This window comes from Taudactylus pleione, unplaced genomic scaffold (assembly GCF_031769625.1).
Source record: "Taudactylus pleione unplaced genomic scaffold, aTauple2 ptg000116l, whole genome shotgun sequence".
NCBI classification, from domain to species: Eukaryota; Metazoa; Chordata; class Amphibia; order Anura; family Myobatrachidae; genus Taudactylus; species Taudactylus pleione.
In genome coordinates this window covers 17,433,801-17,458,929 of record NW_028284518.1, presented here as the reverse complement: position 1 = coordinate 17,458,929, position 25,129 = coordinate 17,433,801, and the positions used below count along the sequence as shown (strand labels likewise).

Genomic DNA, 25,129 nt, shown 5'->3' with positions numbered 1-25,129 from the left:
GTGTCCTGACCTTTTTCAGAATACTACATGCTTTGCAGGTTGGAGAATGTAACATTACACTAATAAAACATAACTACTTAAATAAATATCTCATAAGATTAAAATCTTACCAGTCAGCAATACATCCTGTTATCAAGTATCCAAATATTAATCCAACGACCAGGGAGAACTTGGCTATATGCACTTTCCAAGATGAGTCGCAAACTAGATCCCACTAGAAAACAAATACAGAAGGAGCACAAAATTAGTAAGGTCCACATATTGAACAGTGCAAAATTGTATACGGCGATAAGGCATTCTACCAGCGGGAACCAGAAATAAGGTAGTCTATTGGCCAGATCAAGATATTGTGCAGTGTGATAAGGTGTTGTAGTGTTCATTCTAGCACCCTGCACCTGTCAGTTCCTCTTTCCTGCCTGGGGTGTCGCTCACTGCTCTGGTGCTTGTTCTAGCACACTCTGGTCTGTATCTCAGTAGGTTGTTGCATTAGCTCAGTGTGCTAGAAGCACCAGAGCAGAGAGCGACACCCCAGACAGGAAAGAGGAACTGCATGGGTGGTGACAGATGCAGGGTGATAGAATGAACATTAGCATTCCACCCACAGGATCCAGGGGGTGTGGTATGAAATGTCAACATTCAGAATGTCAACACCCGATATCAAATAGTTTGAACGTCGTCATTAAGTATGCCATCTTGGACGTTGTATCGACAGGCACAATGTTGACATTGTGTAAATTGTCCATGTGCATGTCGTTCATTACATCGTTCTAATCTGTACCCAGAATCCAATATGTCGGCCAGATATATAGGATGGGTGAACATCGCTCAGTGTGAACCCGGACTAAGAATGCGATTGGAGCATTTAAAATCTTTTACCTAATCCACTGCTTTTAGACTGTTCTCAAACTGTTCTAATATATTCTCATGTATTTTTTAATTTAAGATAACTGTAATATCTAATAAATAACAGATTTCCTTAATCATATGGCATTTAGAAAGGATGGACTATATTACTGGACAGATATGCGAGTGCATGAAGCAACATCATATGACTACATAAATCAAAACAAAAATATTTTCAATGTTTAATATTACAATAGGAGATACAGGCATTTGAATAAAAACTCTGTTGCTGGACACAATTGTCTCAAAAGTGCATATACAGCACATGCCAGGAGGGGCCACCGTAGAAGTAGCTCAATTCTACTACAGGTTGAGTCTCCCATATCCAAAATGTTTGGGACCAGGAGTATTTTACATATCAGAGTATTCCGTATTTTGGAATATATGCATAAAATAATGAAATATCTTGGGAATGGGCCCCAAATCTAAACACAGAATGTATTTATGTTTTATATACACCTTATACACAAAGCCTGCCGGTAATTTTATACAAAATTTTCAACAATTTTGTGGCTCAAAGTTTTTGTACGTACCTGAAATTCATTTAGGTTTTATATACACCTTATACACAAAGCCTGAAGGTAATTGTATACAATAGATTTAATAATTTTGTGCCTTAAACAAAGTTTGCATTGATCCATCAAAAAGCAAAGGTTTCGCTATCTCAGTCATGTTTAAAAAAATTACGTATTTCGGAATATTTGGATATGGGAGACTCAACCTGTACTCAGAAGAGGCGCCCCCACCCCTGCTGCTTCGTACCTTAGCAGGTGGGATGTTGAGGCGGCATCTGCAGTGCTTCAAACTTGAGTGTGGTGCTTGACTTTTGCATCATAGCAAAGCACCACCCTCCCAGTTCAACAATGACATGCAGGACCACTAGCTTCTCCTGGCTGCTGGTTCCTTAGGTCAGAGGCCAGCACTTCCTGTGACAGCACCTTACAATTAAAGTCTAATAATCCCACACCTTTCCTATGTGGTACCTATACTGAAAAGGCCTTTATGCTCAGATCCTAATTGTGTGTACTAGTACTTTGCAGTGCAGCATTACTGGACCTACTAGAATCAGCACACAAACAATTTGAATACTTGAGCTGTTTTAACCTCAATACCAACTGGATGAAATCTTTCCAAAATGCATTTAAATAGATTTTTTGCAATGTTGTCAACCTATTTAGGAAAGGAATAGTAGAGAGCAATCTTTCCCAAATAGACTGAAAGGGGATTGAAACGTCTTCATAATAGTATTAGTCTACAGGTGAGATTCATGGTCTGCTCTTAAAAACAACAGCAGGAAGAAACAAATACATATTTCTCTCTCTATCAAAAATATATATTTACATACACACACTCATGCATATTAGATAGATCTATCTAAGTTAATGCTAGCTACGATTAAAAAAAAAGGTGTTAGAATACCCAGTGCATCACAGCTTGCTGTGTATGGGGCTGTGTAGCCGCAGACCAATCATGCAGACCTCTGTACACATCCGGAAGCGCCTACAATGGGGACGTGAGCGTTAGAAATGGATCATGGAGCAGTGAATGTGGCCTGTGGCCATGTTTTCTTTTACATGTAGACGGCTATGTGCATTGGGGAGATGGCACCAGGATGCACTAAAGGAAGAAGGCAAGCCAGAGGAGGTAGTGTGATGCTCTGGGCAATCTTATGCTGGGGAACTTTGTGTACTCCTGGCTTTCATGTGGATTTTCAGTACTCTGGGCTACCAACAACGGCTACGATTGGTTATCGTGATTATAAATAAGTAAATATTCCCTCACCTGGGATTTTGGAGGTGTGTGGAGACGATAAAAGTTTATCCTCTCCATAAATAGAATAACTCATCACTCCCCATTGAAACGTATAGGGGCTGTATCAGAATAGAAAAGAAAACTCTGTGAAATTGTCGACTTCACTTCAGTTTTCTCTTCTATAAATAAGGAGAAGAGAAAAAATGTTTTTATGAAAGAGGTTTTTATGTTCAGTAAATAGAGCCCTAAGGGGTGTACTAAGCTATGGAGAGAGAAAGTGCCAACCAATCTGCTCCTATCATTTTTCAAACGCCGCCTGTAAGATGGTATTTAGGAGCTGATTGATTGGTACTTTCTCTTTCTCCAAGGCTTATTACATCTTCCCCTACATCTCAAACCGTAGGATCTTCTACCAGGTGCTTTCTGGCAAAAACAAGTTTACAAAATGGCAGCTTTTCAGATCTGTAGAATATCTGCCTGCAGAAAAATAGCAATACTATTAACTAAGTGCAAAATAGGTGTGTTTTACACTTAATTGTATTGTCGTTTTAAATTCTGTGGACAAAAAAACACAGATAATCAGCGGCATTGAAAAGCTGCCATTCAGTAAATAAACTCCTAGGGGGGAAATGTAATGAGCAGCGATTTGTCGAAATTGACAATTATCATCGATATTTGTCATGAAATTTCAATTGAATTTTTTTTTCCATTTGTGACTATAAACAGAAAAAAATTTAATAAATCGCCGATTTCAATTCCAAGACATTTATTGCAGGAAATATGTTATTTTGACAAATCAAATTTGGATTTCTTTTTGTTGGCCTTCGATAAAGTAGAGGAAACTTCAAATCACATTCAAAGTATAACCATACACAGGAAATTAAACATTTTACAACATTTAAAAATTACATATACTTTTAATAAGCAACTGGAATGGAAAAAACCCACTAGAATATAATGAAAGCCCAGTTACCAATAATATCCACTTAATTATGATGTAGAATAATGGTAGTATGTTGGATTTGTTTTTTTTGTTTTTATCAATTATGCAACTGTGCAAAATATAGGATTGGGAGCCCTCCAACTCTGACCTATGAAATGACCAAGAAGCACATTGTCTTGGATCAGCAGCAATAAGATTATGTGCAACTGAAATCTAATTTTCTTTCTCTTGCCAGTGAATATTGATTAACAAAACTGCTGGTGCTAGAATAACTCTCAAACTAGGAAAGAGACAAAGTGCTATGATGGGATCCTTCTAAGTGGCTCTCTATTAAATATCCTGTGTCCAATGCAGAGTAGAAATTATTGAAAATATTGTATAAAATTACCTGGAGTCTGTGTATATAAGGTGAATATGAAACATAAGTGCATTCTGTGTTTAGATTTGTGTCCCGTTCCCAAGATTTCTCATTATGGTATGCAATTATTCCAAAATACGGATATTCCGATATCCAAAATACCCCTGGTCCCAAGCATTTTGGATATGGAAGACTCAACCCGTATTTCATTTTAAGTAGTTTTGTTGTCCAAGTTTTAAATATTTACCATAAGGCATGGGGATTGAAATTTTAATATTGACAATTTAATATTTGCTGGTACCTACCACTATAAATGTAATGTATACGTGATGAAAATCACTTGGATGATTGAAATGGCCGTAGGGTACGGAATGTATCTGTTCTATTAACCAGATGTAACAATAAAATCTCTGTTTACTTTATCTACCGACGTGAGTGCCGACCTATTCCTTATCCTGCTGGATTTGGCGTGTACAGATATGTCCTTGCTCATCTAGCCTCAATACATCATGCAGTGCATTATGCCTGGCGTGTGAGAGCAGAGCAACTCTGCTAATGTCGGATGCCTTTTTTTTTTTACATAAATGCGTCTAAGTCGCAATGCAATGCAGCTAGGACGCACCAGGAGACTGTGCTGATTAATTGATATGCAACACTTGTATACCTGAGTCTGTCGGTAAAAGGAAGTTGGCATGGAAAAGACCTGCGGCCGCTGCATCGTATCGCTCCACATGCTGATTGAGAGACTCAGTCGCACACAGATATACAAGTGTTGAATATCAGCACAGTGTAATGATTAGCGTTACTGCCTCACAGCACTGGTCATGGGTGCGATTCCCACTACGGCCCTAACTGTGTGGAGTTTGTATATTCTCCCTGTGCTTGCGTGGGTGGTTTCCTCCCACACTCCAAAAATATACTGGTAGGTTAATTGGCTCCCCATAAAATTGACCATAGTGTGTATGTTTGTGAGCATGTGGTAGGGAATATAGATTGTAAGCTCTACTGGGGCAGGGACAGATGTGCATGGTAAGATATTCTCTGTAAAGTGCTGCAGAATATGTGTGCGCTATATAAATAACTGGTAATAATAATAATAAATAATCAAAACAGTCTCCTGGTGAGTCCTAGTCGCAACGCGACTTAGATGCATTTTCGGAAAAAAAAAAAAGACTCTAGCGGTCTTACAGGACCAGGCACGCCGAGAGGGTCTGCTTGGTGTGAATGTAGCAGATGACTGAGGACACACACATCAGTAAACTCTACTTCATCACTGTGTGGACCTGGACTTGGCACCGGATTCTTACGGTTAATATATATATATATATATATATATATATATATATACACACATACACACACATACATACATACATACATATATACACACACACACTGTATATAAAACATTATATATATATATATATATATATATATATACACACACACACACACACTATGTACTGTATATATCTTGAGTTCTTACAAGACCGTTTACAAATATGTTATTAGTGAAATTTTTCTCCCGGTTGTTACCGAATTGCAATGGGCTTCTTTGCCACTGTATATCTATAGGTAGGCCATGTATAAGTACTCTGTTCACACTTTTTGTATTTTATTTACAATGATGTCTAGAATTGAAAGCAAAATATTTTAACAAATATATGAAAAGTAGCTTCACTGCTGTGGTTATACAGCATATAACCCAAAACTAAGTACTAAAACTATAATCAATAATAAATACACATGGCAAACTCTATGGTATTGATATGTAATGTCAATTGTACAATACAGCTTGGAACACACACAAGGTTTTTTTTCTGGTACATTTTGATCAAATTGTGGATGTCCACAAGTGATCACATCAGGATGGGTAGCATGGTGGGCAAAGGCAGGATAGAGCTAGTTTGCCATGTGTTCAGGATTCTTCACTAGAGAAAGACTCAACTGACGAGAAGGGCCAGTTAACCCAGTGTGTTCCCTGCAGGAAGTCTGGGAGGACAGCTCAGAGAGGAACTATAGATGCCACCACATGAAAAACTATGCGACGGAAAAGACAGAGGACTCAGTGAAGATAGGAGATTGTCCTGACCCAGAAGATAAAGATATTCCTTATCTAAGGAGGTAACTTCAGAGAGAAAAGGGTGGCATTATGAATGTGTTAAGCCACTACAAATAAAGTGCCATGTGGCCTAGCTGCCCATTTGATAGAGGGAGTCAGCACCTCCTATGGAGAGCAGGTTTATTTGGTTTCTGTGAGTGTGAGATATTGCAGCGCACAATACAGAGAATTACAATCTAATTTATATTCAGATGTCTGTCAATAGGCAAACCTTTCTATGTACAAAGCACTTCCTAAAATGTACCTACACTAAGATGTATTTCTATAACAGTATTGGAGCAAAAAGTGCTAATGTTGAATGTCTCTATTAACTAACTTTACAGGATTTCAAGCAAATATGTCCATTCCATTACAATCAAGTAAGGTTGGCCCTTAAAGAACTTTTGGAAGTTTCCTCCATTATTATTAATAAATGGGGTGGGATAGTTATGCAAAATAGGGACAACTATATTCTGAGGCACAACTCAATATTAAATTCATTTTAATCCCACCCCTTTTTTAATCTCAGAATTGAAATCATTGTTAGATCAAAATTTAACTGACAGGGTCATATTCAAGGAGGAATGGCGATCCCTATTTACACCTTTTCCTACTGTCCCCATCTACTCTCACTAATCCAGAAATCGCTCGCTTCATTATTTCAGGGATCAATTCCCTCACATCCTCTCTATGTAAATCAATTCCCATCTCCAACCCTGTGTTGCCTCTTTGAAGTCACATATTATGGACACAACTGATTTTATTAAGCAAATTTCTAACATCAAATGAAAGGAATTATATGCCTTCCTCACACTGGATGTATCTCATCTGTACACCAACATACCACATGATTTGGGTATACAAGTGATTGATCATATAACAGTTGGTTTCTTTACAAGGCAATACAGAACATTCCTCTTATGGTGCATACACACTAGATAATTCGCTGCATGAGCGATATTGTCTAGTGTTTCCCTGGCAGGTGTGTGCTCAATGTCGTTAACGACAATGAGCACACACACTGAACGATATCATGCACGATATCGTTCAGTGCCAGGCTCCCTCCCTCATCCCCAAACATGCAAAAACCTGACAATATCGTCAGGTTGGTCTGCATGTTCGGGCGATGATCGACAAGTCCAACGACCTGTTGGTCGTTATTGTTCATATTTTTTGCGTACAAACTGGATGATATAGTGAACGACTGAATGATAATGATATAGTTATCGTTCAAAATATCGTCTAGTGTGTACGCAGCTTTAGATTCGGTTTCATTCTTAAACATAGTTATTCATTTTTTTCTGATACTTTTTATATTCAGGTGATGGAACGGCCATGGAGACCAGGTTTGCACCGAGGTACGCAAACCTATATATGGGTGAGTTTGAAGCATGACATGTGGGGGAGCGAGTTCGGCGTGAGCCTGGTATACCATGGTGGTTATATAAATGATCTATTTATAATTTAGAATGGTAATCTTGACACAGCACTCAACACCAACCCTAATTTACATCTCACAACTACAAAAAGAATCAAATTACATTCTTGGATGTGACCCTAAAATAAAGAGGGAAGGGTATCATCTATTTTAAGGGCTGTTGGAACCGATTCCTATCGGCTCTACATAAGTCCACATCATTTACCATTTAAACAAAATATACCGAAATGGCAATTTATGAGGAACAGGAATAGTTCCTTATTGGAGACATGAGATGCAAGCTAAATAATTAGTTGTATTATTTCAACAAAGAGACTACCCTAGCTACTTAAAAAAAAAAAATAATTGATTATGAGGAAGTTAAGAAAATGGAACGTAGTTCACTCTTTAAACTGAAAAACAAAAAACGTAGTAGCCACTATGTGCAGGATAGCAGTATTGCCTTTATATTAAAATACAATACAATAGCTGTTCTTATGCAATTCAACAAAATTATAAATAAGAATTATGAAATTATCAAGAATTGTTCCGTTTGTCATTTAGAAAAACTATTCGTGCTCCAAGTTTCCTTTAATCCATTAAAAAAGAAGAAAAAAAAAAAACCTCCTGTGTGATCTCAGTTTACTAAAATGTGGAAAACAAATATGCACAACTTACATATATTACAGTAAAACAAAAAACTCAGTATCAAAAACTGGTAAAGTTACATGTGGTGGGATGCATGATGCATCGCATTCAGGATTCAATGCATCCCGCCACTTCACATGCATGCCGGCATGCATGAAGAAAATCACAAAGGACAACTCTCTCGGTAAGAGCTGTCCTTTACCAATGAGGGACTTCCGGGTCTATGATCCAGAAGTCCTTCCTGAGTCATTCTGCGCACGCGCAGAATGACACACGCTGCACTCTCCACACAGCACTCTCCGAATAGAAGCCCATAGGCTTCTATAGGGTAACACCATCAGGAGATGACGTTACCCACCGAATCCAATCCCCAGAGTGCATCGCATTCCGGGGCTTGGTGCATATGAGAAATGCGGTCAAACTCGTATTTTCGGGGGTTTGACCATATTTCTCATGTTGCTGCATTCTGCCCCTGAAATCTATACTTTTATCAACTGCGACTCCAGATACATTATATACATGCTCCAATGCGATTATTATTGTCCTTTATTTATATGGCGCCATAAGTGTTCCGCAGCGCCTTACAAAGTACATAAACAAATGATTTGACAACTGACTTACAGTACAAAATAGGACAAGGACATGGATAATATACATTGATACATAAGTGACCATAACATCTAGATATGCAACAGAACGTAAGCAACCAAGTGTTAGGTGCCCTGGTGGGGGGTAAGAAGTAGGTGAAAGTAAAGTAAGGAGAAGCACAAGAGGGTAGAGGCCCTGCTCATAAGAGCTGACATTCTAAAGGGGAGGGGCAGACAAACAGGTGTGACACAGATGGGTAAACGGAGTAAGGAGCATGTAGCAGCAAGTTAGGATGGGAGCTTGATTATGATCTGGTTTACATAGGGAATACCACTAGAGCAATGTGTTTCATGGTGCACCACAGAAACATTATTAATAGAGTTCAAAATCATAGCCTATTAGGACATTTTTGTGTAACACATAATGCAAATCCAGACTGGCTATAGTTGACCGGTCTAGAATCAATTCCAATAACACCACCGGTGGAGATCGTTATAAAAAAACTATGCGATCAAGATGTCCTCTGGGATCTTTACATCCAAAGGGCCTCAATGAATCAGTAGAAATAAACTGTATAATTCATATTCCTTGTTTGTGGATTCACACATTTCAAAATCAATAACCAAAATAATAGAATCTGTAACATAATTTAGTTTGTATCAAATTTGATATATTATTACTGTTTTAAATGTGCTATAATCATATAAAAAATTAAGAGATCGTCTCCATTATCTTAGAGTTCTTTTATTTGATCTGCGGACCAGATTGTAATTACATTCATATGTTTTTAATTAATGACTGCACAGGATTTAAACAGCATTTTGCAAACAGAATATTACACCTCTGATGAAGCTGCAGGGAAGCGCGTTAGGTTTATCAAGGTGAGGAGCTGACACTCAGCTGTGTTAAAATGGGCCTGATTCAGATTTGGGAACATGTACTACAGCAATAGGTTTCATCCAAGGCAGGATGCTTATCCAGTACCACAGCATTATCTTACATCACCAGCTAATGAGGAAGGATCCCTACATCCAGATCAATCAACCAAAGACTATAGGAGCCTACATCTACATATGGGACTCCACCTGGCCTAAAGGACTGGTAACACCTTCCATTTCCATTGCTGGGTTTACACAGGCTTCTTTCGTTTGGTACGATTTTCAGTTCCAACATTTTATATCCCCCTACTGGTAAGAGTGATTATTAAACATCGACAAGGAACATTACAACTGCGTGTCCCTGATATTTGCTCCTGTGTTTGAATATAAGTTATTAAAAGTTGTTAAATTATATTTAGTCCGCAGAAAGTTTATTTTTTCCAATTTAAATTCCTTCCTAGGGCTGAAATATTCCCTTTGTAGTTTCTACAACCTGATGGGGGTGTAATATACTACAACTAATACTGGTAGTAGCTTTGCTAAAAAAAAAAAAAAAAAACCACAAGAATTAAAGGGTTAGGTGCTAGGCCAAGAAGGTATCAATTGCAACCTTCAAAAGTAACTCAAAGGTGGGAATTAACAAATTTATGAAAAGGTGCTAAACTGCTGTGACTGACAATATAATATTCAATGAAAACAGGAACTACCACAATAGATTCAGATCAACAATCTCCAGTAATTTGATATATTGTTGAGTAGTATTGTGCTCGTTCATGGAATTTTTTAATACATAGTATCATGATACGACATGAGTTACTTGTGGTAAATTCAATTGAGCCAGTTAAGTAGTCAGCTGTAATCACATTGGAAACATGGACACTGTGTGTGCCTGTGGTACAACAATATAGCTTGCTCAGCAGAGACTGTCTATGTTCATTATAGTATAGTCTCTACTAGCGTTTGCCACATGTATACAGCTGAAGTGTAGCTACTTGAAAGTCATTACCCGGCATTCAGACATAATTAGCAGAGACGTTATTAAGTAGCATAGGTTAAGAGTAAACCCCTGGCATCGTTCCAATGCGCATTTCGCCTAAAGTTTAATCATGGAAACCTGGATACACATTTATATTATATCAGGACTATTAATAGATTATATGACAAACACTATTTAGATATTACGCGATCATAAGGAGACGTTTTGATGGTGTGATTAGACCCCTGGCATATCATTTTAATTCCTTATTTCTTTTCTCGATCTACAAATTTTAACACTTCGCCATCTTATGAAGGGGAGTTTAATTTTAAATAATACTTAATAAAAGTTACTTTTTATGTTCCAATTACACTATACCTTTTTCTTCTCAAATATAACATACAAACCAGGTTCAAAATTAAGTCACAATTAATCATCCAAAACATCTAAAAGGCCCCCCACACACGGTGCGATTAAACAATTTGTCGATTGATTGGAACGACAAATCAATGCCGATGCGTGCTCCTGCTGTCGCTGATCGTGGTCGCTCATCAATTGAACCTGCAGAAAGATATCGACCTATCTTTCACGATTTATCACACATCGTTTCGTGTGTGCGCACGATGAACGATTTGTCGTCACGGATCCTGGCCACTCCCCTCCACTATTTTTAAATGTTCAAGCAGATGAATTGTGAGGTTGTTTGCTGCCAAACGATATATCTTTAACGATTTGCAGTCATTAACGATCCATCTATATAGTTTGTACAATCGTTCCATGTGTAGGCACAATATCATTTTCCGGGAGTGTTCGGGAGTTCAAGGGAAATCGCAAACTGGATTGGATCGTTTGCAAATCGCACCATGTGTGGGGGCCTTAAGATAAGATGCCTGGTGCCATTTTATAGACATTGAAAGCTTTCTGAGAAGTATTTTAGCTCATCTGTTCATTTGTAAATGAGATCTAGAGATAACCAAACAATGGTAATCAGGGAATGTAGAGACTTGAATGCACAAATCTTAAACATATTATACTCATTGGAATATAAGGCTCAGTTTTTGATATGGCTATAAATATAGTAACAGCAATCCAGCCATTCGCCTAATAGACTGTGGGCTGTTCTGGAAGACATTATAGCTGTAATTGCAGTCAGTGGATAAATGAATATAGAAATTGTTAACAGCCATCTTCCAACACAATTACCAACATGCTACAGTAAAATATGAGATATGGTAAGAACTTACCCTTGTTATCTCTATTTCTACGAAGTCCATAGGGTTCCACAGGATACCTTGGGGGTATAGGTGTGACGTCAGTCATTGGGCACCAAAGAGTTAAGCTTTCAGCCTCCCAGGATGCACTAGGTCCCCTCCTATACCCCGCCCCCGAGCCAAGGCATCTCAGTTAGTTACCAAGCCATAGGCCGGAGGAGGAGAAGGAAGAGAGAGAACAAAGATCTGGACACATACAAGAATCACATTCTCACCAGAGGGAGACGGAAAACCGGTGACCAGAGCAAAGCCCATCTGCAGCAGAGGTGCGACAGGGCGGGAGTCCTGTGGAACCCTATGGACTTCGTAGAAATAGAGATAAGGGTAAGTTCTTACCATATCTCATATTTTCTACTTCAGGGTCCATAGGGTATCCACAGGATACCTTGGGGATGTCCCAAAGCAGTATCCTTTAAGGGTGGGGACGCTCCTGTGCAGAAAGGAGAATCCGCCGCCCGAAGGAAGCATCCTGAGAGGCGAAGGTGTCAAACCTGTAATACCTCACGAAGGTATGGACAGAGGACCACGTAGCAGCCTTGCAGATCTGGACTGCAGAGGCACCACGTCGAGCTGCCCACGAAGGACCCACAGACCTAGTGGAATGAGCCTTCACAGAAGGAGGAACCGGCAGGCCTTCATGAAGATAAGCTTCAGAAATAGCCATACGGATCCAGGCTGCCAAAGTTTGCTTTGAAGCAGGCCAACCCTTTTTACGGAAGCCATAGAGGACAAACAAGGCGTCCGACTTCCTAAACAAAGAAGTGCGGTCAACATAAGTCCTTAAGGCCCGCACAACATCCAAAGAGGCCTCACCCACGGAAAGACCCGGTGAGTTAAAGGCCGGAACAACGATTTCCTCGTTAACATGAAACTGGGAACCAACTTTGGGAAGAAAGTCGGGCCGAGTGCGGAGCACTGCCCTGTTCCCATGAAAAACCAAGAAAGGGGGTCTACAAGAAAGAGCCCCTAACTCAGAAACACGTCTGGCCGAAGCAATAGCCAGAAGGAAAACAGTCTTAGCTGTTAGCCATTTAAGATCCACTGAGCCCAGTGGTTCAAACGGCGGTCCTTGGAGAGCCCTCAGGACCACAGCCAAATCCCAAGGCGCCACAGGTGGAACAAAGGGCGGCTGAATGCGGACAACACCTTGCATAAAGGTGCGCACATCCGGGATTGTAGCAATCCTACGGTGAAACCAGACAGACAGGGCCGAAACCTGTACCTTCAAAGAAGCAAGGCGAAGGCCATGATCTAGTCCCGCTTGTAGGAAGGCGAGAATCCGAGACAGACAAACTTCCGCGGTGCATAACCTCTCGGTCGACACCACTGGAAGAACGTATGCCACACGCGATGGTATATCCTCGCGGAAGACGGTTTCCGAGCTCGCAACATGGTACGCACCACAGAGCTGGAAAATCCCCGGGACCTCAGCATGGCCGTCTCAACAGCCACGCCGTCAAAGACAGCCGAGTCAGGTCCGGGTGAAGACAAGGACCCTGAGACAGAAGGTCCGGTCGTAGCGGCAACCGCAGAGGACTGACCACGGACAGACCCTGAAGGTCTGAGAACCAGTGCCGTCTGGGCCACGCGGGAGCTATCAACAGGAGCGTCCCTCCTTCCTGTTTGAATTTCCGGATTACCCGTGGAAGAAGGGAGACCGGAGGGAACAGGTATGCGAACCGGAACGTCCACCGGACGGACAGAGCATCCACCAGAGACGCCCCTTCGTCTCTTGTGCGAGACCCGTAAACCGGCAACTTGCTGTTGTGCCGGGACGCCATGAGGTCGATCTCTGGAAGACCCCACCTGTCCACCAGCAGTTGAAAAATGTCCGGGTGCAGGGACCATTCCCCCGGATGAACGTCCTGGCGACTTAGAAAGTCTGCCTCCCAATTTAGCACTCCCGGGATGAAGACCGCTGATATGGCCGGAAGATTGCGCTCCGCCCAAACCAGGATTCGAGAGACCTCTACGAGAGCCGCCCGACTGCGATTTCCTCCTTGCCTGTTTATGTAGGCCACGGTGGTAGCGTTGTCCGACTGGACCTGTACCGGGTGACCCTGGAGAAACCGATGTGCCTGCTGGAGAGCATTGAAAACCGCACGGATTTCCAAGATATTTATGGGAAGCTCCGCTTCTGTCGGCGTCCACCTGCCCTGGAACAAGTGTGGACCCAAAACCGCTCCCCAGCCCCGAAGACTGGCGTCCGTTGTCAACAGGACCCAATTTGGAACCCAGAACGGACGTCCCTTGTTGAGGTGGGTCGTCTGTAACCACCAAGCAAGGGACAGGCGAACTTCCGGGGTGAGCACAATCGTATGGGACTTCAGAGACTGAGGCAGCCCGTTCCACTTGGACAGGATCAGGTGCTGCAGAGGTCTGGAGTGAAACTGGGCGTATTCCACCATGTCGAACACCGACACCATGGAGCCCAGTAACCTCATCGCCAAGTGTAGGGACACCCGGCGGCTGTGCAGACAACTGCGCACCCTTGACTGTAAAGCAGAGATCTTGTCCTCCGTCACGAAGATCCTTTGCTGTCCCGAGTCCAATAAGGCTCCAAGATGCAGAATCCTCCGAGACGGGATTAGAGTGGACTTCTGCCAGTTGATTAGCCAGCCATGCCGTTGCAGCAGTGCAATGGTCAGGTCCAAGTGGCGTAACAGGAGCTCTGGAGATCCTGCCACCAATAACAGGTCGTCCAAGTACGGCAACATGCGGACTCCCTGCAGCCGCAGAGAAGCCGCCATGACCGCCATCACCTTGGTGAAAACCCGTGGTGCTGTCGCCAGGCCAAAAGGTAACGCCCGAAACTGGAAGTGGTCGCTGCGGATTGCAAACCTGAGGAACTGTTGATGGCGCAAATGAATAGGGACATGCAGGTAAGCGTCCTGTATGTCCAATGACACCATGTAGTCCCCAGGTTCCAGCGCCAGAATGATGGACCGTAGGGTCTCCATCCGAAATTTCGGTACCCGCAAAGACCTGTTGAGAGCCTTGAGGTTGAGAATCGGACGATACGACCCATTGGGTTTCTGTACCAAAAAAAGATTTGAATAGAAACCCTGGCCCCTCTGGGAGAATGGAACAGGCACTATAACTCCAGCCTGGAGCATAGTGTGCAATACCTTCTGCAGCTCCGTAGCCTTGTTCCGGTCTGCAGGTAGACCCGTGGTGAAGAATCGAGCCGGGGGTCTGTGCCGGAAGGAGAGGGCGTACCCGTGGGAGACCACCTCCAGAACCCAAGTGTCTGTCGTAGTGGTCGACCAACACTGGGCGAACTGCAGCAGGCGGCCTCCCACCCTGGGATCCCCCAAAGGGAGGCCCGGACCGTCAGGCCGCAGGCTTGTCATCTGGCTTGGGGGCCGGACGTCTGGTACTCCATGTCTGCTTCCGGGGCTTGACCGATTTCTTAGGGCCAGCCTGTCGAGGAAACGACTGTGGTTTGGGCCTGCCCTGGGCCCTAGATGACCGAAAGGACGATGGTCCAGAACCAGAAGGAGCAGCGGCCGACGGGAGACAAGCCGATTTGGCTGCCGCCAGCGTGGCCACAATCTTATCCAGATCCGGACCGAAGAGAACTTCTCCGGTAAACGGCAACACCTCCAGACCCCTTTTTGGAATCTGCGTCCGCCTTCCAGGATCGCAGCCACAGGGTGCGACGAGCAGCTACCGCTGCTGAAGAAATCCTAGACACCAGAGTGCTAATGTCTAGGGCCGCCTCGTTGATGTAGGTGGCCGAATCACGGAGATTGCCAATCAACTCTGCCTGTTCGGCCGGACAGTTGGAATCAAAAGAAGCCTCTAATGAATCCGCCCAGCGCTCCATCGCTCTGGCAACCCAGAAAATGGCCATAGCCGGCCGTGCTGCCCCCCCCGCAAGGGAATAAGCGCACTTCAGGCAGATCTCCACCTTGCGGTCCGTAGCATCCTTAAGGGAGGACATGGATGGCATCGGCAATGTGGCACTACGGACAAGACGGGTCACGTGAGAATCCACCTGTGGAGGGGATTCCCACTTAGCAAAATAATTATCCGCGAACGGATAAGCCACCGCCAGGCGTCTCTGCGGCTGGTATCTTTTGCCAGGCTGTTTCCACGCCTCCTCTAAATGGTCCACCAACTGACCCGAAAGAGGAAAGACTGTGGCATCGCCCTTCACATCTTTGAAAAAGGCATACTTAGATTTAGCCGCTGGGGGAACTTCGTCCTCAATCACCAAGGCTGTGCGGACCGCCCGAATATGTCCAGGAATATATACTTTGGACTTAGCATCAGCGTCCTTAGCATGGAGAGGTTCCTGATCGTAAGGATCCAGAATCTCCCCATCATCAGACGTCCCCTCGTCATCCTCATAAGGAGCCGACAGACGCCACCGGCCGTTTATGCGACCGCATCACAGACTCCCCTTGCAACACATCCGACAAGTGCTGTACAGAACTCGTCAGGGAGTTAACCCACGCTGGCTCCTGAGAAACCGGGAGCGGGGAAATAGGGAGACTGTGGGGTACCACCAATCGTCGTGGGAAACCCTGCATGGGTGACGACACCACTGACTGCTGGGACAAACCCATCGGTGTAAACGCGGGCTGCGGAGCTAACTGGCCCACTAAGGCTGTAAGCGCTTCAGCGAAACAAGCCCAGGGCGGCTCCTGTACCGCTGCAGTAACCGTAAGAGGCCGCGCCATAGACAAACACTGCCGGCAGAGGCCCTCCGCGCTACCCTCCCCCTCCGCTAACGGTACTTTACACGTAGTACACTGTAGCCGGAGGGGAAAATCACTTTCAGACATGATGGCACCACGTATGTGACCCCTCTCACCAATTATATATTTAAGAGGCGAGAGACCACCCTGCAGCACCGCACCGCAAGGGCTTAGCAGAAAAAACAGGGACAGTATAAAGCTGACAGTTTAGAAAAAAAGTTACAGGCAGCAGTGCTAGCACAGTCACATACAATGCAGAGAAATAACAATTCCTGCACTAACAGCGCTGATCACTCAACTACACAGACACAGGGCCTGGTAGGACACAGCGCTGCATACACAGACCTGACCACAGCGGAGGAGAGGTATGCGGGGGGACCCAGACCACGATGCTTCCAATGCAGGCTTCCAGCAGCGTTCACCATGCTTCAGAAAAGATGGCCACCGAGGAGCAGAGAGAAGGCTGGCCTGGGGGAGGAGCGCTGACACAGGGCCAGTCAGCACAGTGCAGAGAGGGCTGTGTGCAGCGGGGGAGGCGCCGGCTGTGAGACAGGGAAGGCGCGCTCCCCTGGCATGCATTTAACCCCTGGGACGCCGCAGCGCTACCGCCCTGCTGCGGTCCGCTGTCCCAGGGGGTAGTGGAAGCGCAGGTTGGTCGCCTGGCTCCACGCTGCAGCCAGTTCCCAGGGAGCCCCCTGCTTGGGGACTTAGGACCATGTGATCAGCGGGGACCCCCGTGGGACCCCGCTGCTTACCTCTGTCCCCCTTGAATCCGGCCATGGTCCGGAACATCTGGGGTCACCGCTAGCTGTGACCCCAGATGTCCACCAGCATCCCCGGATCAGTACCGGCGTTCTGGTACTGGCGGGGTGTAGGGAAGACAGCATGGACGTCAGGACTGACTGTCCATGCTGTTCATCCAGATGTGCAGCCACAGCTGCATGAAGAAAAAGCTTCAGGGGCTCTTCTAAGCCCCCTCTAGCAGGTGCCTCCGACTACGGCCGGGCACCAAACGAAACTGAGATGCCTTGGCTCGGGGGCGGGGTATAGGAGGGGGACCTAGTGCATCCTGGGAGGCTGAAAGCTTAACTCTTTGGTGCCCGATGACTGACGTCACACCTATACCCCCAAGGTATCCTGTGGATACCCTATGGACCCTGAAGTAGAAATAGATTTTGATTGGATAATTAATGGGCTAGTTTTGGGGTCACATACGCTGCTGTATCAGGTCAACTGTCAATAACAGCAGGGGGAAGGTTTTACAAATATCACATTTAAAAATGTAATTTATCACCTTCAAAAGTTTCAACCAGACAAGGATGTCTAAATGGCTGTAATTAAATAAATAGTTTTCCCTGGCTAAATGCATGCCTACCAGCATTGGAGCAGAGGTTATAAATTATTCTTAATCTATCCAAGATGTTTATTATTCACAATGATTTAGGGGCATATTCAATTAGGAGCGAAAAGTCAGTTGCCGGACTTCTCGCCGTCATCGCAGGTGTTCAGAGTGGAAAAGCATCGTGCTCGTCCCCGTGTATCCCATATTCAATTCAACTTGGCGAAATCAGCCTGACACCCCCCAAAAGATGCTATGACAAGGGTGTTTACTATGGGTACCCCCGAATAGTCCTGCTGCAGGTATTTGGGGGTTTAAATTGTCTCAATAGATGTTATTTTGCGTATATAAATTAGTGGTGAAGAATAGCATTTAGCAGGTTTTTTGGGGAAAATAAGTAGTCCCATCAAATTTGGGGTACCTGAAAATGGGTGCAAGCATATTTGAAAATGGGTAATGTGAATTTTTAAAAAACTTGAAAAATCCACCTGCCGCAAACACCTGCAAACTAAAAAATACCTGGCGCATACTAGGGGACCCCCCCTGAGTCTATTTCATTAGTTTAGAAGTTTGTCCCCCAACTTTAGTTTTTTCACCCCCAAAATGAAAGTACTTTTTTGGGGTGTCCTGGGTAACTTTTTAAAACAATATTGACACAGTTTACCTTTGGGGGACAGTCCAAGTGGTGCTGGGTGGTTTCTGGAAGTTTGGACACCAAAACCCCAATTCTGCACTTTTTTTCGAGACCTATTTCATAGGTGATACTTTTTCGCAGGGTTCTATCCATTGACTTTCCGCACCAGCGAAAAGTCTTAAGTATTGAATACGGAGATAAGTCCAGATTGGTGAAAATTACATCATTGACGAAAAAGTATCGCCGATAACGGCTTTTCGCCGGCAATTGAATATGCCCCTTAGTTGGTATCATGATCTGTAAGAAGAGGCTACTAATGTGTGCCTCATCCAGTGTAACTGCTGATATGAAAATCATGCAAAGGAAGGATAACTATATCTGAATTATGTTCAAAATCATGATCTTTTAATTATGATATACATTTTGTATGGGGCACACTAACAAACACAGAAGCAGGGGCTTATCTACCCATTGGCCAGGATGGCACTCGCCAGGGGTGCCAGCTAAGGGGGGGGGGCGCCACCCGGGAGTGCCACCCGTGGCCAGGGGGTAGAATGAAAACAGGGCTGCCAAGACTGCAGTCCCGGGTATGCCCCTGTGGCTCCTCAGTGCAGCAGCAGCGATGAGTCGCACATGATGTTATGACGTCAAGCGCGCCTTATTAAAAAAAAACAAAAAACAACTTTATTTATTCTATTGTACCAGGCAGCCGCAGGCAAGCAATGGCGGCTGCCATCTAGTTCTTAGATGTCAAGGTCCGGGCAGCCGCCATCGCTTGCCGGCGGCTGCCTGGTACACTCAGGGGTGTAGGGAGGGCAAGCTCCAGTCGCGGTAAATGATAAAGGGTGTGCTGGAGCACGACTGCGCTTCAACTATACTGCCTGGTCTTAGACAGGTCACAGCTGTCAGCCTGAGCCACGTCAGCTTCCACCCTCCGCGCTCACAACGCGCACATGACTTCAGATGGGCGGAGACTGCAGTGCAGTGTACAGGAAATTGGACTGGAGAGGGGAGGTTCCTGGGACACACCTGCCCACCGTGGAGGGCGCCATCCATCAGGACCAAGTAATCCATAAGTTGGACATTGGACACTGCTGCACTACTGGAGCAGGTAAGCTGCATTCAACAGGCAGCTGGGAATTTAGCAAGGGGGAGGGGGTGCATAGAGAGGAATAATGGGTACAGATAGAAGCAGAAAGGTGCACATATAATGACAATGAGAGGAATATGGGGTACAGACAGGCTGAAGAGGGCACAGTTAAAGGCACAGAAAGAATAAGGGATACAGACAGACAGAAGGGGGTACAGAAAGAGGCACAGAGAGGCAGAATGGAGCACAGATAGAGGCACAGAGATGAATTGGGGATACATATAGAGGTACAGAGATGCAGAAGTGGGCACAGAGACGAATATGGGGTATAGAGTCAGTAGGGGGTACATAAAGAGACACAGAGAGGCAGAAGGAGGAAAAGATAGAAGCACGGACAGACACAAAGAAGTACAGATAGAAGTATTCAGAAAATATGGGGGGGAGGGGGCGCCAGTCCATTACTTTGCCAGGGGCGCTCGGACCCCTAGATACACCCCTGCACAGAAGAGTTCATATCAGAACAGTTTTTTGGGTCCCTATAAGAAAAACTTTGGCAAAGGCACTACTAACCTTCCCTTTGTCTAGCTTACATGTAGAGCCAAGTGTGTATCTCAAATGGAGGCAAGAGGCAGAAACATTTTTCTTTATATTTTGGGATCCACTTGCTAATTGTAGCTATTGTTTATTTCCACCAAATGTCATGTCAAGAGGGGTTGGATACAGGATCTCGGCGGTCACAATGTTGGCTCCGGAATCCAGATAGTGAAATTGTCAATGTAGGTTGTATTCTAACGTTTACCCTAACCCAGGGGTAGCCAACTTCGATCCTCAAGACCTACCAAGAGTTCACATTTTGCAGGTCACCCAGCAGGTGCACAGGTGTATTACTCACTGACACATTTTAAAAGATCCACAGGTGGAGCTAATTATTTCACTTGTAATTCTGTGAGGAGACCTGGAAAACATGCACTGTTGGTAGCTCTCGAGGACCAGGGTTGGCTACCCCTGTCCTAACCCACCCCTTCTGCAGCCTAACCCTAACTGTCCGTTCCAGCAGCCTAACCGTAACCCTCCCCTCCTGCTGCTTAACCGTCCCCTTTGGCATCCTAACCCTGATACTCACCATCAGAATTCTGACCGCCTGGTTTCTGGAGCTGGTATTTTGAGGATCGTCGGGATTCCGGAGCCGGTATTCCGACCGCCGGGATCCTGGCTATATCCCGTTAAGAGCTGTAACCGTTATTATATAACCAATGTGCTTTTCAATGAAAAAGTCATTTTCTTGATGCTAAAAACATCATGGATGGGATGCATCAAGCATCGCATATTGCATGCGATGTGTTCCGCCACCATACGCTGGAATGTATGAAGAAAATTGCAAAGGACAGCTCAACCGATAAAAGCGATCCTTTGCGGTAGAGGGATCCGATTGAATCCTTCTCAGTGAACTTTGCGAAGAAACGCCCATGGGCTTCTATAGGGCAACGTCATCTGAAGATGGCGCCGCCCACCTGCTCCAAGCTGCGTTTATGGAAAATGCAGTCAAACCCCCAAAAACTGCATTTTCAGGGGGTTTCACAGCATAATAGATCATAGTGCATCCCGCCCACTGAAAAGCAATTGTTTATAGATTATTAGAGGATAGCTACATTAGGCTTACTATTTTGTAAAATATTGTAAAAAAAAAAAGTTAAAGGAAATAACATGGCACAGAATACATATCCCACAACATCTATTGTTAGGAATCAGAGAGGAGATCACAATTTATCTATCTTTGTAACTAAGAAAATGCAAACTGAAATTCTATTGATATTTACCTTGTAACCATTTTTTGTCAATGCGGTGACAATGAATGCTACATTGTATACATGTATACTTTCTTGCCAGCAGGAGGCTACCAAAAATTGTCCCTTCAGGATTTTGGCTATTTTGTGCAAGTCAAGTTATTTCTGTAGTGTGAAATCACCCTGAGCAGTGAGTGATAAAATCCTGTAGATACACCCAGAGCATACATTATAGGAGTGTGGAAGCAAAATGGCCACTTCCTGAAATTTAGTAAAGGTTAGTTTATATCGCTTTTACACCTAAATTCCGGGTCTGACCCGGAGGTTAGAACAAGGTTCCAATCCGGATCAGACCCGGAATTTAGCCGGCACCGACCCAGGATTTTCCCGAGCCGGCGCCGTTCACACCGAAGCTGGGTCTGCATAGAACCAGCTTTTCCGGCGTTGAAGTGGACCCTTGGAGATGACGTCATCTCCAAGCACCACTGAAGCTGGCCAATCGGCCGGAATGCGGCGCAATTCAGGTCACCGTGACCCGGATCGTGTCATTTACACAGCAGGGTTTCATGGGTTATTCCCGTGTTAAACCCTTCTAGTTACCTGGGTTGGATTGCTGGGTCACTCGACCTGGCAATCCAACCCTTTCCCCTTTTACACCAAGGAGCTACCCGGGTTAACCCTGCAACAACCCGGGTTTTAGCTCTGGTGTAAAAGCGGTATTAGAAAGCTTGTTGATGAAAGCAACTATTATTTTTCTTCTGGGAATAACGCAATTGAGGAAACTTAACTGTAAATTGTAATAGGGAAGATAGGAATCTAAAAATAAAGTATAGAAATAGTGATGCATTATGACCATCCAATCAACACTAAGGGCGCCATCTAATAAGGAGTGATATGCTTGTTCTCACTCGATACTAATGTTAAAGGGTGCTCCAACCAATCAGCTCCTGTCATTTTTCAAACACAGCCTGTAAAATAACAGTTAGGAGCTGATTGGTTGGAGCACCATTTAAGATTAGTGACGAGTATTAATTAGTATATCACTGCCTGTTTATATCATGCATACTTACGTATGATCTGCTTAGTTAAAAGGACACTGAACAAAGTCTAACAATTCCATACAAGTATAAAACTGACTTTGCAGACAGGTTTATGCACTCTCTCATAGAACATGACTCGCCACCTGCACCTAACTCTGCAGATTAACAATTAGTCAGCACATTTAATAGCGTTTTAGAACCATAAATGTTGATGACAGACAACCACAGTACCTATTCTGCATGTCCTATCCAGCATACCATCCACACAAAATTAGCATGACATACAAAATACATGAACTAACCATGAGATTCCACATGGCTTAATTGACATTCCTGATCCCAGGATTGGATTCTCTACTGCACAAATAGTTGTGCAAAAAAGAGACCAAGTTAGGGCCCCCATACTTCAGTAATTGATTGCAGCAATCGTGCAATTTGCAATCGATTGAAAAAGGGAAAGATTTTTATACACAATCGATTGCAGAATTGCCACAATCGATTGAAAAAGGGGAAGATTTTTATACACCTGCTACATGCAGGTGGTCAGTCATCAGTGACAAATTATTACAGTGACGTTATACAAACTGATAAAACGGTTACATCGGTTTGGTTTTCAGGCGTTCACAAGATCACTTTAATTGAATGTAGTTTAAATAATTAGTATTACATACATGAAAAATGCAAAAAATCTCTGTAATCAATGAGCGGAATTCCAGCAGCCATGTTTGACTATTGAGTTTCAAAATAGCTACCTCGAGTATTTCATGAATACATACAAATACACAGCCAAAGCTGAAGTTAGATTCACACAAACTAAAGTCGGGTATCCACTACACGATTAAACAGAGCGACTGAACGATAACGACATCGTTATCGTTCAATAGCTCGGTAATCGGGCACAAATCAGGCATGCAAATGTCAGAAACGACCAGCGATGCGCGCTCCAGCGGGTAGTTTCCGACATCATCGCCCGAACATGCTGGTCAATCTGCCGATAACGACAGATTGACCATGTTCGGTGATGATGGAGGGTGCCTATACTGAACGACTGATCGTACAGTGTAGGCACAGCAGAGGATGGGGAATGACGGTACAATTACGAGGTCGTAATCGTACTGTCTTCCCAGGTTCGGGTAGTGGATGTGTGGCATGAGACCACAATGTACATTTTAAGATACACCATCATAACAAGTGGTAATGAATATTTAAAGCACAACATTACAGGCAGCAAACATTGAAAAATAACATGATTAAAACCTATATCATTGTTATAACCCAAAAACTGTTTTTGCATTGTAATGGAAGGCACAAGCTACTACAATGCCCTATGCCGGGAATATGCTACCAATTCTGGCAATTAATTCCAGGCACCTCTTCATGGCAGTAGAGTGTGTTGTACAGTATATAAATATATGCTGGTAAACTTGTGCTTCCTAAAACAGAAAAAAAATCAACAATTTTTACATAACAGCAGTTTTAAATGTTGTCGTGTAGCAGCCAGAAATAAAATGCATACTTTAAAATATGCGTTTCTTCAGTGCTTTGATATGATTTCTGCTTGAGGCCATTACGTTTTTGTTCTGCAACAATAAATGTAAAAGCAGAGAAAAGAGAAGTAAGACGTCTCTTGGCATATTGAAAGTTTGAGCTATTTACAAAGAAAACGTTCTAATTATATCAGTTAAATGCCTGGTAACTGTGCAACAGCAAGCAAATAAAAACAACCTACAGCTCTTGTTACATCATCAACTTTCAGAAACTCGTTTAGGTGCTAGGAATTGCACCTCGTTGCACTGGCAAAGAGAGCATGCTGGGAATTTAGTTCAACAATTGGAGAACCAAAGTTTCCTAATATGGTCATGCACATTCCCTGTGATACTGATGCAGGCAAGATCAAACATCTATTCTTCTTTTCGGCTATATTGTGTCACTTTGTGTTTTGTAAGACCTTCGTATGAATGCCAGTTAGCTGCTGCATAATTACAGTGACATTCCTTGTCTCACAGCGGTGAGCTCTGTTTCTCATTAATGTCCAACTGAACACTTTCTAAACATAAAAACCCTGCCATAAACTTGTCTCCAGTTATGAAAGGCTGCACACTTTCACAGAGTAACCACTTCACAAAATATTAACAAATCACTTTTATATGCAATGAAAAAGCACAGTAACTGGAATTACAAGCCGAACAACCAACCTCATATAACGCTATAATTAAATCCACAGTCTATAGTTAGTGGAATAATTTGCATGCAACATAGATAACGGCGTATTTGTTAAAGAATGTTCCTGAATATTTATTTTGCACTGAAAATAACAGACCTCTTAACCCTTTTATAGAGAGCGGATGGAATTAAAACCTACAAAGTACTGTGTGATAATAATGGATGTACTTTGTTAGGCAAGCAGAATTAAAAAAAAAAAAACCTCACCACACAACATACATAGTTTATGCTCAAGGACAGATCCTTCTAACGTCATTCAGCGTGACATGCATATTAAATCCTCTCAAGGCTATGCACGAGAAAGACTGCAAAACTACCAATGCACATACAAAAGGCTAAATCAGGGTTGCACAGTTTGCAGCACAATCTAGCAGTAGCTTAATTTAAGATATGATTACAGGGTTTTGTGTTTAATCTTCCTTGTTGTGCTTTCATCAATCTTCTCACCAGTCAAAGCAACTGAACATATTCAGTACAT

General features: G+C 43.6%; 1 protein-coding gene across 1 annotated transcript in view; it reads right to left on the bottom strand.

Annotated features, from left to right (window-relative positions):
* The window catches only part of SLC22A23 (solute carrier family 22 member 23), a 174,542-nt gene that overhangs the window by 105,828 nt on the left and 43,585 nt on the right, over positions 1–25,129 (bottom strand). Inside the window, exon 2 of the mRNA XM_088471707.1 lies at positions 111–214. Coding sequence (XP_088327833.1) covers positions 111–214 — 104 coding nt within the window. The remainder of the gene's footprint in view (positions 1–110; positions 215–25,129) is intronic.